The sequence below is a fragment of the Bombyx mori genome, chromosome 21 (genome assembly GCF_030269925.1).
Source record: "Bombyx mori chromosome 21, ASM3026992v2".
Lineage (NCBI taxonomy): Eukaryota > Metazoa > Arthropoda > Insecta > Lepidoptera > Bombycidae > Bombyx > Bombyx mori.
Window position 1 is genome coordinate 2,855,064 of NC_085127.1, and position 14,560 is coordinate 2,869,623.

At 40.8% G+C, this 14,560-nt stretch overlaps 1 protein-coding gene across 1 annotated transcript in view; it reads left to right on the forward strand.

The window, feature by feature from the left end:
• nAChRa1 (nicotinic acetylcholine receptor subunit alpha 1) overlaps positions 1-14,560 on the forward strand; it is an 88,675-nt gene that overhangs the window by 71,701 nt on the left and 2,414 nt on the right. The window contains 1 exon segment of the mRNA NM_001109918.1: positions 10,881-11,061. Within this exon segment, the coding sequence (NP_001103388.1) occupies positions 10,881-11,061 (181 nt within the window).

Here is a 14,560-nt window from a genome sequence, read left to right on the forward strand (position 1 = left end):
TTGGGCGATCACGCCACGGCCCTCTGCGCTCGCGACCAAAAAACCGCGACGGAACCGCCTAGCTGCGTCCTGTGTCGAACACAGGGTCACCCCGCGAATTACCGTGGTTGCCCCCGAGCCCCTAAAATAAATCGCCGCGTCGCCCGCCAAAACCGCCTCCGAGCTTCCGGCCCAGACATCAAAGCCTCGGCACCCTCTGCGTCGCAGGCTAAGCCAGCGTTCGTTCCGGCGGCGGTGCCCAGTGTCTCGGCCTGGGCAAAACCGCTGCCGTACACGAACACGGCTACAACTCCCTCCTCCGCGATTCGTCCCGCCCCCGCGACTCGTCCCTCTCCCGCGACTTGCCCTCCGACCGCGTCCGACAATCTCGCTTTAGCGATCGACTTCTTTCAGTCGATCAACTTTGAGCGCGTTAACGCTTTGGGCGACGCCATTCGCGCTGCCTCCACTGCACAACACTTTATCGCCGTTGTGCAGGAATACGCCGACGTATACGCGTCATTAAATACGTACGTCCTCCCCTCACTCCGCCGGTAATCAATGGCGTATATAAGTAGAATAAAGCCCCTATCCGTAACGATAGGATTTTTTAACGCTTACGGTCTCGCAAATCAACGTGATCAGGTTTCTGACTTTTTGCGTGACCACCAAATTGATATCTTTTTAGTGCAGGAGACCCTACTTAAGCCCGCGCGCCGTGACCCTAAAATCGCGAACTATAACATGGTCAGGAACGACAGGCTCTCTGCCCGTGGTGGTGGTACCGTCATTTACTATAGAAGAGCCCTGCATTGCGTCCCGCTCGATCCTCCCGCGCTCGCTAATATCGAAGCATCAGTGTGCCGAATCTCACTGACGGGACACGCGCCGATCGTTATCGCGTCCGTTTATCTTCCACCGGATAAGATCGTTCTAAGCAGTGATATCGAGGCGCTGCTCGGTATGGGGAGCTCTGTCATTCTGGCGGGCGACCTAAATTGTAAACACATCAGGTGGAACTCACACACCACAACCCCGAATGGCAGGCGGCTTGACGCGTTAGTCGATGATCTCGCCTTCGATATCGTCGCTCCGCTAACCCCGACTCACTACCCGCTAAATATCGTGCATCGCCCGGATATACTCGACATAGCGTTATTAAAAAACGTAACTCTGCGCTTACACTCGATCGAAGTAGTTTCAGAGTTAGATTCAGACCACCGTCCCGTCGTTATGAAGCTTGGCCGCGCTCCCGATTCCGTTCCCGTCACGAGGACTGTGGTGGATTGGCACACGCTGGGCATCAGCCTGGCTGAATCTGATCCACCATCGCTCCCGTTTAACCCGGACTCTATCCCGTCTCCTCAGGATACCGCTGAAGCCATAGACATCTTAACGTCACACATCACCTCGACATTAGATAGGTCATCGAAACAAGTTGTAGCGGAGGACTTCCTTCACCGCTTCAAATTGTCCGACGATATTAGGGAACTCCTTAGAGCTAAGAACGCCTCGATACGCGCCTACGACAGGTATCCTACCGCGGAAAATCGTATTCGAATGCGTGCCCTACAACGCGACGTAAAGTCTCGCATCGCCGAAGTCCGAGATGCCAGATGGTCTGATTTCTTAGAAGGACTCGCGCCCTCCCAAAGGTCTTACTACCGCTTAGCTCGTACTCTCAAATCGGATACGGTAGTAACTATGCCCCCCCTCGTAGGCCCCTCAGGCCGACTCGCGGCGTTCGATGATGACGAAAAAGCAGAGCTGCTGGCCGATACATTGCAAACCCAGTGCACGCCCAGCACTCAATCCGTGGACCCTGTTCATGTAGAATTAGTAGACAGTGAGGTAGAACGCAGAGCCTCCTTGCCACCCTCTGATGCGTTACCACCCGTCACCCCGATGGAAGTTAAAGACTTGATCAAAGACCTACGTCCTCGCAAGGCTCCCGGTTCCGACGGTATATCCAACCGCGTTATTAAACTTCTACCCGTCCAACTCATCGTGATGTTGGCATCTATTTTCAATGCCGCTATGGCGAACTGTATCTTTCCCGCGGTGTGGAAAGAAGCGGACGTTATCGGCATACATAAACCCGGTAAACCAAAAAATCATCCGACGAGCTACCGCCCGATTAGCCTCCTCATGTCTCTAGGCAAACTGTATGAGCGTCTGCTCTACAAACGCCTCAGAGACTTCGTCTCATCCAAGGGCATTCTTATCGATGAACAATTCGGATTCCGTACAAATCACTCATGCGTTCAACAGGTGCACCGCCTCACGGAGCACATTCTTGTGGGGCTTAATCGACCAAAACCGTTATACACGGGAGCTCTCTTCTTCGACGTCGCAAAAGCGTTCGACAAAGTCTGGCACAATGGTTTGATTTTCAAACTATTCAACATGGGCGTGCCGGATAGTCTCGTGCTCATCATACGGGACTTCTTGTCGAACCGCTCTTTTCGATATCGAGTCGAGGGAACCCGCTCCTCCCCACGACCTCTCACAGCTGGAGTCCCGCAAGGCTCTGTCCTCTCACCCCTCCTATTTAGCTTATTCGTCAACGATATTCCCCGGTCGCCGCCGACCCATTTAGCTTTATTCGCCGACGACACGACTGTTTACTATTCTAGTAGAAATAAGTCCCTAATCGCGAAGAAGCTTCAGAGCGCAGCCCTAGCCCTAGGACAGTGGTTCCGAAAATGGCGCATAGACATCAACCCAGCGAAAAGTACTGCGGTGCTATTTCAGAGGGGAAGCTCCACACGGATTTCCTCCCGGATTAGGAGGAGGAATCTCACACCCCCGATTACTCTCTTTAGACAACCCATACCCTGGGCCAGGAAGGTCAAGTACCTGGGCGTTACCCTGGATGCATCGATGACATTCCGCCCGCATATAAAATCAGTCCGTGACCGTGCCGCGTTTATTCTCGGTAGACTCTACCCCATGATCTGTAAGCGGAGTAAAATGTCCCTTCGGAACAAAGTGACACTTTACAAAACTTGCATAAGGCCCGTCATGACTTACGCGAGTGTGGTGTTCGCTCACGCGGCCCGCACACACATAGACACCCTCCAATCCCTACAATCCCGCTTTTGCAGGTTAGCTGTCGGGGCTCCGTGGTTCGTGAGGAACGTTGACCTACACGACGACCTGGGCCTCGAATCAATTCGGAAATACATGAAGTCAGCGTCGGAACGATACTTCGATAAGGCTATGCGTCATGATAATCGCCTTATCGTTGCCGCCGCTGACTACTCCCCGAATCCTGATCATGCAGGAGCCAGTCACCGTCGACGCCCTAGACACGTCCTTACGGATCCATCAGATCCAATAACCTTTGCATTAGATGCCTTCAGCTCTAATACTAGGGGCAGGCTTAGGGACCCCGGTAACCGTACTCGTCGAACTCGACAAAGAGGTCGACGTACAACCTAACCCATGCATCAGCCCGCTGAGTTTCTCGCCGGATCTTCTCAGCGGGTCGCGATTCCGATCCGGTAGTAGATTCATTCGCGAAACAATTGCTCTTGAGTTGTTAGGTCTCCTTCGGAGGCGCTCGGGCAGTTGTTAGCAAATCCCACCCCTCTTGGCTTAGCCTTTGCTCGCCCACCTGTCCTGGTGAAACTGGAAAGGCCTTCGGGCCACCAGTAAACTTTCAATCATAAAAAAAAAAAAAAAAAAAAGGATACTTATGTCTAGCAATGAAGGTTGGCTTGAAGGTTGGTTGGAAAGTAACCATCGAATTATCAACCAAACTAATTTATATAACTTAGTTAGCCAAATATGAGTCTGCAAGATATTATTATGATTTACTGAAAGACGAAATATGATTTAAATTAATTTACAACGGATAGCTTTAAGGAAGCGAAAAAATTTATCAAACTGATCAATTACCAATCCCAGTACAACTTCTAATGGACTTCTAAGAAGGCTAAAATAAAGCGGTAAAAAATTCCACAATTCTTTCTCCGTCGCAGCCTTGAGATCTTTATAAATTGGTGTCTGCAAAACATTAATCTCACTCAAGCGGGTAACCGTTTCTTTTCGAATCAATTTAACGAAGTTACGCGCGAATACCGGTGTTCCAGAAGTTTCCATACTATTTCCTATTTCTTTCAATGAGAGCTAACTTTCTTTTGCCAATAAACTCTCTTATAAGAGCTCTTATCTCTTCATTTCCGGTTCGCAGACAAAAATCCCATTATTCCACATTATCGGGCTCGGCGTGGAGACTTTATCTCTTCGGCAACGCGACCGCTAATACAAAAAGTCTGTAACTAATTCTAACCTACGTTTAAGCTTTCGCATCGGTTATATGTAAGAACGCTCTAACTTCATTACTAAATTATTACTTTTATCGGTGACATTCAGATGATTCCGTCTAGGTATATATTACGTGTGATTAAAAACGTGGTATGAGTATACCGCGTTTGGTCTCTTCCGATCATTAGCTGATTGTTAATGATAAAAATATAATCTATGATCCGAGTCTCTAGTTTTCGATTCTGTGTTTGTTTAAATTACTGTCTTAATGATATTTCTTATTTATTGCTTAGATGTATGGAAGAGCTCACGGTCCACCTGGCGTTAAGTGATTACCGGAGCTTAAAAATACCAACAACGTAAATATCGCCAGCCATTTTGAGACATGAGTTCTAAGTCTCAGTTTTACAGTCTAACGGCTGGCTCACCCTTCAAAACGAAACGCATTACTGCCTCATGGCAGAAATAGGCAGAGTGCTGGTAATTACCCGTGAGGACACAAAACAAAAGTTTTTTTTTTGCAGTTTTCATTTATTACACGACATTGTTCCTTCAACGCTGAAGTCAGTCGTGATACTTTTATTAAGTATGTAGTTCAATAGAAAAATTGGTGCCTCTAGATTTGAACACCTGTTCCGTCGCTATGTAGCGCTATTTCGCTAGTATCGCTCGATACGAATGCACCAGACGTCTTATCCTTTAATATGACGCATGACGACTACAAAAAGACAATTAGCTTCAGATTCAAGCTTTAATAATTCGTCGTACTTGTATCGTTTTTACTTTCCTTACACAATTCTATGTGTTGATATTAAATTGTCACAGATGTATGGCACGCAGACAAATAGCAGAGATAAAAAAAATTTGATAATACCTTTTGCGTTAACGAAAAATTTATGAAAGTTTCAGTTTATAAACATGGTATATCTATTTAAAGTTCGACTAGACGATGATAAATCGTGTTTTTTTAGAAATTATATTTAAATACGAATTACATATTGATAAAATGATGAAATATCCCAAGATATTTAGGGGAGTGCTCTGAGGAATTGTTCGAGATGATACCGACATCTCGCTTTTACCATCGCACCGCCCGCCACCGGAGTAGAGTACATCCATACTACCTGGAGCCACTACGTTCATCCACACTGTGGGTTTCCAGAGATCTTTTTTGCCACGTACCATCCGGCTATGGAATGAGCTCCCCTCCACAGTGTTTCCCGAGCGCTATGACATGTCCTTCTTCAAATGAGGCTTGTGGAGAGTATTAAGCGGTAGGCAGCGGCTTGGCTCTGCCCCTGGCATTGCTGACGTCCATGAGCGACGGTAACTACTCACCATCAGGTGGGCCGTATGCTCGTCTGCCTATACGGCAATAAAAAAAAAAAGATAGTTTAGGCATTTTTAAGTGAACACGTGAGTTAAAAAGACACAAATAATATAAATAAACAATTCATTTTCTTAGTCTTAAACCTTAAACCAAACACTTATTGGCTTCGGGTGGCTTAACAGCGCCATCTGCTGAAATAGCTTTAGTGCTATTGTGTCTTTAAAGTAGTTAGTTAATCTCAATTATGAAAAATAGTATTATTATTCGCCAATAGATGTCGGGAAGATTCGTAAAGTTGATTATCGATAAAGTTGATTATTGAAAACACGAATAAAACAACATTTTCTGAAAATAAATCGTAGTTAGATCGATTTATCGCCCCCGAAATTCCCTGTATATTAAATGTTTATAAAAATCGTTGGAGCCGTTTCCGAGATTCAGATTATATATATACAAGAATTGCTCGTTTAAAGGTATCATGCATGCTAAGTAATTTTGCCCCAAATTTCTATTTGCTGTATCTAAAATCGAATCGAATGCACGTTTTTACATCACCTAATACCGCCATATCGTAACAAAACCGGATTATATGCATTAACTCGAACATCCAACATTGATGTATTCTAAACTTTGCCACTTTGTATTAAGGTCGGGCTCTGAAAGTAGCGTTCATATGTAGGTGAGTCAGAATGCGCCCGAAGTTAGCCAAGCGGAAGCTGAGATAAGTGCAGGCTTTAATCTAAATAGCATCAACCTGGCTTGAACACGGTACAGTTAACTTTCATTAATATTTCCAACGTTACGTCTGACGTGTCTTTGATTAGATATCAGAGAGTTGAAACATGATCTTTGTTCATTATTGCGAACGATCCAACTGGTCTAATCTAAAACATATAATGTATTCGTAGAATCTTTAAAATTTACAAATTGTAATTTTACAATCTTCTTTTGTTTGTGATGCCATCAATGTAGCCATGTCTATATTGTTGGTCTATTAGATTCCCAAATTTTACTAAACATATTTGGTGCTGTGGATCATGTCTTTGTTCTTATCGCTTATATATATTCTTCAGATGGCTATTACACAGAAAAAAACTTTAGCTTGGGGCGATGAAATATGAAATGTTGAATTGACTTTGGCGACCACGTTGTTCAGCAATGACAGACCACAGCCACGTAATTTACTGCGTGCATTAGACATACACAGTAAATGGAAATGTAACCATCGTCTAGTGGTTCTAACAATTTTAAATTACTATTGTTTTCATTCATCGCCAGACCCTACTTATTTTAAGAAGATATACACCTAACTCTCCCTCCAATTTTTTGTCTTTATTAAATCAGTACTTTTGATTCAGTGTGTTATTTTCGCGGAAACAGACCAGTACATCGCATTTCAGGTACGATACAGTCAATTGCCTATTTAATTCATTACTAGATGATGACCGGTTTTTTTTTTTTTTGATAATTTTGTTGTGTCTTTAAAGCGGTTCGTTGCCCTCAATTAAGAAAAATAGTATTATTATTCGCCAATAGATGTCGGGAAGAGTTGATTATTGGAAAAACGAATAAAACAAAATTTTCTGAAAATAAATCGTAGCTAGATCGATTTATTGCCCCCGAAATGCCCCTGTATACTAAATTTTATGAAAATCGATAGAGCCGTTTCCGAGATTCAGATTATATATGTATTAATATAAAAGAATTGCTCGTTTAAAGGTATAAGATTTGTCGGTATTAGTATCAAAATCATATTTGTAGACGAAGCTTTCAACGTAAGATACGGTAAGCTAAAAATCCTAAAGGAATGCTCTATGTTGCGGAACCACTGAAAGTCCCTCCATATAAATTGTGTGATAGTTACACTGCTACACTTTGGACCATAAAAGATACTCACTGACATTCTCGGCCGCGTAAAGATTAAGAATTTCTGTCCAAGGAAAGTAGTTCATGCTGGATTTAGGCCAAGACAAAGATATTTAATACTTCGGGTTATACGGAGCAAATCTATGTGGGTCGCAGTGACTACTGGGTTTATAGTCCGACCGCCTCCCGATTTCGATAATAATAAACAGTTTCACACGAAAGTAAGTATTGTTACTTTACTAAACTTACCTATAAAATAATATGTATGCAACATAATGTAGCAGCTGCGAAATTCAGAAGGAGCTTAGTGAAAACTTATGTACAATATGGCGGCCGAGCTTATCCGTGTAGGATTACGGAAGGGGCGAAAAAGGTCTAAAAAATTTAATGTTTCAAGTCACTCTTAAGCTGACAGTTCAATTATATATTTATTATAATAAAACTACGATATTGTATTGTTTCATTATAGAGAAAAAATAATTAAAATTATGAAATTTAAAAAAAATGTGTAAACGATTGAGTGATCTATTTATTTATGTTATGTATTTTACTGGTGGTAGGACCTCTTGTGAGTCCGCGCGGGTAGGTACCACCGCCCTGCCTATTTCTGCCGTGAAGCAGTAATGCGTTTCGCTTTGAAAGATGGGGCAGCCGTTGTAACTATACTGAGACCTTAGAACTTATATCTCAAGGTGGGTGGCGCATTTTCGTTATAGATGTCTATGGGCTCCAGTAACCATTTAACCAGGTGGGCTGTGACCTCGTCCACCCATCTAAGCAAAAAAAAACCAGTAATTTATGAAAATACAAAGACAAGACAGCCTATCATAATATTCCGGTTTCCTTGTAATATTTTTTTATTATTATTTTGTAGTTAACTTTAGTAATCACTAAATAAAATTATCGATACATTAAATTTTAAAATACCACTCTAGATAGGTCTGATTTTCTTCAAGTAAATATACTCACTAGAGATTCTTTTTTATAAACTTCTTACACGATAGAAATGAATGACGTCTTGTATTTAAAACAACATCCACAACATTATGCGTATTTGCTATTAGTAGGGCAAATTGTAAGACCAGACGAGTAGGGACCATCATCCTGTCAATTACTGCGGCCAAACAGTTGTACGTTCTGACTTGAAAAGTGGAAATAGCCTCTATACAATTCCAAAGAGACATTGACTCCATGATCCAAGGTGGCGCATTGATGTTTTTATCGAAGGTAGCTACGTTTTCCCCCTTTTTAATACACATTCAATGAGTTCAATTAAAATCTAATGTTAAAATTTCAAGTCATTACACTGGTGCTAGGTCGTCTTGTGAGTCCGCGCGGGTAGTTACCACCACTCTGCCTATTTCTGCCGTGAAGTAGTAATGCGTTTCGGTTTGAAGGGTGGGGCAGCTGTTGTAGCTATAGTGAGACCTTAGAACTTATATCTCAAGGTGGGTGGCACATTTACGTTGTAGATGTCTATGGGCTCCAGTAACCACTTAACACCAGGCGGGCTGTGAGCTCGTCCACCTATCTAAGCAATAAAAAAAGGCATAATTGAAATATTTTCGTTTCAAATTTACTAACGCAACTCGTCGCCTTTACAGTTCTTTTTAAATTTAAACAGATAGAGGTAACTCTTTAATGCACCTGTGTCTTCCCTAAAAGCCCTCATAGCGTATATCCAGCGTCAACTTTATTTTTAATGGAGCCGCGTTAGCGTAATGGAAGACAGTATGTCAGTATTTCATGCGAAAATTTTCATGAATAAACTAAAAGTTTGTTATGAAGCTTTTAGGGCTTCCAACTTTAATTTTGAAAGCTTAGACAATTGATTCGCCTGAAAAATATTGACTGTTTTATTTAATTTAAAAGATTTGTAATTTTGTAATATTAAATTTCAAGCCAGATAGATTAAAAATATTTATTTCAAACTAGATATTAAGTCAAGGCAAGATATTATGAGATTAAATTTTAATTGTCCACGTACAGCGTATATTTAAATCTCCAGGTGGGTAGTGGCATTTACATTTTCATGTCTATGGGCTCCAATAACCACTTAACACCCAGTAGGCCTTCAGCTCGTTCAATTGCATACGCAATTTAAAATTATTACAAGGTTTTTGAGCTTTGGATTTCTTCACAGCGTTTCATCGTATTTACGAATGCTAAGGCAATTTTATGACACCTGTGTTTTCTGTTTTTTTTTTATTGCTTAGATGAGTGGACGAGCTCACAGCCCACCTGCTGTTAAGTGGTTATTGGAGCCCATAGACATTCACAACGTAAATGCGCCACCCACCTTGAGATACAAGTTCTAAGGTCTCAAGTATAGTTACAACGGCTGCCCCACCCTTCAAACCGAAACGCATTACTGCTTCACGACAGATATAGACAGGGTGGTGGTACCTACCCGTGCGCACTCACAAGAGGTCCTACCACCAGTAGCTGTATTAGGGTTTAGCTTCCCAAAGAATAGATAACTGCTTCATAGTTGAGTCGTGAGCTCAATCGCCCATGTACGCCAATTAACAAGAAATTGCACGCCATTATCAAGTCATAAGCCCAAATGAATACTACCTGTATTCGCTAATTAACTTCGACTACCACTTCAACGGAACTAATGTACCAATCGCAGCTAATTAAACAGAACGTGCGCTTAAATTAAAGTTTATCGTTAGCTTGTCACTTAGTACAGTTTGAATCGAAGATCAAAGTGACTAGACTGAATAACAAGATGCTCGAGTTAACGACTTGTTCTCATAAATAAATACAGCCATTAAACGCTGTCACGGTACGTCCTAGTTATGAATTCAGGACATTTCAATGACCTCCTCCAATTTTAACGCTGGAGCGAACGACATTTTTTTTTAGAAAACTGGAGTATTACAGTTCCTGAGGAAATATTAGGGTTTTGTTTTTATGTGTAATTTTTTTGAGCGCTGCATCGGATCTCCCGGAATATTTGAATTTGCCAAGTTTAAAAGACGGTCCAGATCTGTGTTTAACGGTTAAAATTTCAGGCTTTGCATGTACATTGGGTCCACGAGCTCACTGTCCATCTGGTCTGGCAAATAAATATCAATCTTTTTCTTTTTATTGCTTAGATGAGTGGATAGCCTTACAGCCCAACTATGGTGATCGCATGTAAGTGGTTACCGAAGCCCATAGACGTCTACAACGCAAATGCAGCAACCTATCTTCAGATGTGGGTCTCAGTTTCTACAATACAACGGCTTCCCCACCCTTCAAACTGAAACGCCTTACTACTTCACGACAGAAATAGGCAGGGCGGTGGTACCTAACCGCGCGGACTCACAAGAGGTCCTACCACCAGTAAATTATTATTATAACAGAAGATTTTGGAACAGTGGAAGCTTACACAATATTTTGGCTGGCGATTTTCTCAACAACTTTTTTGTTTTTTTTTTATCAGCGCTGATGGCAACTACGAAGTGACGATAATGACGAAGGCGATCCTCCACCACGACGGCAAAGTGGTCTGGAAGCCGCCCGCCATTTACAAGTCCTTCTGCGAGATCGACGTTGAGTATTTTCCGTTCGACGAGCAAACCTGCTTCATGAAGTTCGGATCTTGGAGCTACGACGGGTACATGGTGCGTTATAATTAATTACATAATATTAACACAATTTTTAATTAAATTTCTCGTGTTTTTTTTTATTGCGTAATTTAATGGACCAACTCTTTTTTTTTTTTTTTAATACGCTCTTATTAGCTTCAAACGTATGTTTGTAACGGAATTTTTGAACATGATTTTGGCCCCCTTCGAAACCCTGGACTAACTTTTTGAAGGGTGGGGCAGCCGTTGTTACTATAGTGAGACCTTAGAACTATATCTCAAGGTGGGTGGCGCATTTTACGTTGTAGATGTCTATGGGCTCCAGTAACCACTTAACACAAGGTGGGCTGTGAGCTCGTCCACACATCTAAGCAATAAAAATAAAATAAAATAAACTCGAAATTTGGTATACTTATTAAGGATCGATGACAATTCAATATTTAAAAAAAATTGCAAAAAATTAAAATTCAACTAAAAAATGAAATATAAAATAATAGCTTAAAAAAACTAACAAAATACCTTTTATAGAAAATTCAACTAAAAAATAGTTTTTTTTTTTTTTTAATAAATTTGAATAAAAAATAATGGATCATCAGGATATTATTAAAATAACCCTTCTACTCATATCTGTTCATAAAATGCTTATAACTACCATGCACCCAGGTAGCAGTTACCATGCACCCCACGCTTGTTAGTTTTTTTAAACTATTATGTATTTCTTACCTATGCTAATAAATAGCCTTGAGAGCGTTCAGCGTTACCCTAGCGTGTAGGTGAGCTCTTGGGGCTCAAACCGGAGGTTTTGCTAAAACTGACCCTAGTAAGAGCAGTGCTTCCCAGAATCTATCACCGGATCGGAAACGCGACCCACTGAGAAGAAACTCGTGGGTTGTGACTATGGATTAAGAACAGTACACTAACAGTACGATACACGCATAGATCTAACTGCACATCTTCTCTTTCTGCACTCTTCTATTGATTTTCAGAGGCTCAAAGCGTAAACCAAAGACGCTTGTTAATCCATCGATAAACATATTAAAACCAAGTAGGAGCTCCCAAATACCAGCTTCTTCCATTTGGCTCCATACAGAAGAGGGCCGTTCGGATTGTCGATAATCCCATTCTCACAGATCGTTTGGTTCCCTCTGTATTTTGTACCGTATGTTCCATGGGGAGTGCTCTGAGGAATTGTTCGAGATGATACCGGCATCTCGTTTTTACTATCGCACCGCCCGCCACCGGAGTAGAGTTCATCTATACTACCTGGAGCCACTGCGGTCATCCACAGTGCGTTTCCAGAGATCTTTTTTGCCACGTACCATCCGGCTATGGAATGAGCTCCCCTCCACGGTGTTTCCCGAGCGCTATGACATGTCCTTCTTCAAACGAGGCTTGTGGAGAGTATTAAGCGGTAGGCAGCGGCTTGGCTCTGCCCCTGGCATTGCTGAAGTCCATGGGCGACGGTAACCACTTACCATCAGGTGGGCCGTATGCTCGTGTGCCTACAAAAGCAATAAAAAAATAAGACGGAATACCTTCAGAAATAACACGTTCGCTCATACTAACGAAAGATAATACTTTGATTCGTTGTTCTAGCTAGTGGTAGGTTAGGGAAGTTCGATGTTTGGTTGAGATTATATTATTATTATTTTTTACTTATAAAACTAAAAAAATAATAATCTATGTATTATTCTAAAAATAAATGTTAACCTACACAATAATTTCCCATTGGGAATGTAGAAAGTTAGCTGGCATCATCTGCTTCCAAACTTCTATAAATTGAAGACATTCTAAGTTAATGAGCCCTAAGCCCTAAGCCCACCTCTAAAGATGCCTTAGATATTTTACCCTTGTCGCTTATTTTGTATTGTATAAAAAATTACTTTATCCTGTAATATTGGAACGCCTATAGCATTATTGCAAGATAATGTAGCAAATTTTTTCGATAATAACCCAAAGTCGAGTCAGATGCCTTCTAGCCATACAACGTTACCGATCTAAAGAGAAGTTATTGAGACAAACACGCAAAGAAAATAATGAACTTCAAAAGAATCTGCGTACCTATTTAAAACTCACGAAAAACCGCAAATTTACCACGCTTTTATTAGCTTGACCTGTATATATTTATCCTTGTTATGAAATCTTTCAACGCAATTCTCTCCAACAACGTAACCTCTGAGTAACCTGAAAATTTTCCACACGTATCAAGGACCAATCTTAATAACGTTATTACTTTGACCTACTCTTACCAAAATTACTAGGACATAGAATTAAACCTTAAATTAATTCTGCTTTTAAATAGTGTTTATTTTAGATTTATGCTACCGTTCATTAAATAAATACAAAATACATATAATCTTTTGACAGAAAATCAGATCTATGCATACTCTTATCCGGCGTGTGGTTAATAAATTTGTCAAGCAACTACGCTTTTAAACCCAAACTTTCCCATTTAGAAACCTAGAGTCTGATGAATCTTTATAGCCGGACATATTGTATAAATGTTTCTGTAATATTTTATAAAAAACAGATAATTTTTACTTTAAAAAAACTCAACAAGGGACCAAAGTTATAATAAATTTCATCGAAAAAATTTGCACATTCCACGGAATTAAAATTTTCAACAAAAATATGCCCGTCTCTAGCATTTTCCTTGTCGGAAATATGTCATAAACATTTTACCCAGTAAGGCACGTTCCACAAAAAATATATTTATAAAATATACATTTATTTATCCAAGACATACCATACACAGAACCTGTGGTAATTTCAAATAAATCGTAATATGCCTATGTATATTATGCAATATGCCTTATTTTCATTAACTATTAATCCTTAAAATGTAAGCAGTTTTGTTATGTTATTTTTATATACCTACCTATCGACTATTTTGACATAAAGAACACAGACTACATATCATTATGTAGTGCTGAACTACACATAAACCATGATTTTGAAATTATTTAAAACTATTTGTGTTTGTTTCTAGAATTATTGTTTTCTGTATTCTAAGTTCAACACTCTCCTGCCCTTCTGCCAATCACCTGGGGTCGGTGCAACATATTTTCTCCTTCCATACTCCTCTGTCATATACCATTTCTTCGCTCACTCCCCTCTTACACATATCGTCTTTCACGCAATCCATCCATTTCCTCTTAGATCTACCTCTTCCACTGTATTCTAAACTAAACTATAAAATATTCCGAATCAGTTTTCAACATAACACGGGGATTAAAACTAAACAATCCATTTAAATAAAGAAGCCGATAAATCTGCGGTTTCTACATTCACATAAATAAAGACGCAGTCTACGTTTGAGCCTTATATCAATGTGTTAAGGTTCACGAGGGAGCCCTGTTCCCTATCTCGGTCCCACCTTAGATGCCCGTTTGAGATAGCAACAACATTTATTTGTAAGGGTACGTGTGTATGCTTTGATTCCTTAACAAAGAATAGCAAAATCTATTGTTACACGAATCTTTTTCAAAACGATACCTTCTAGCTGCGAACGTTTGAATATCACTATTGAGATTTT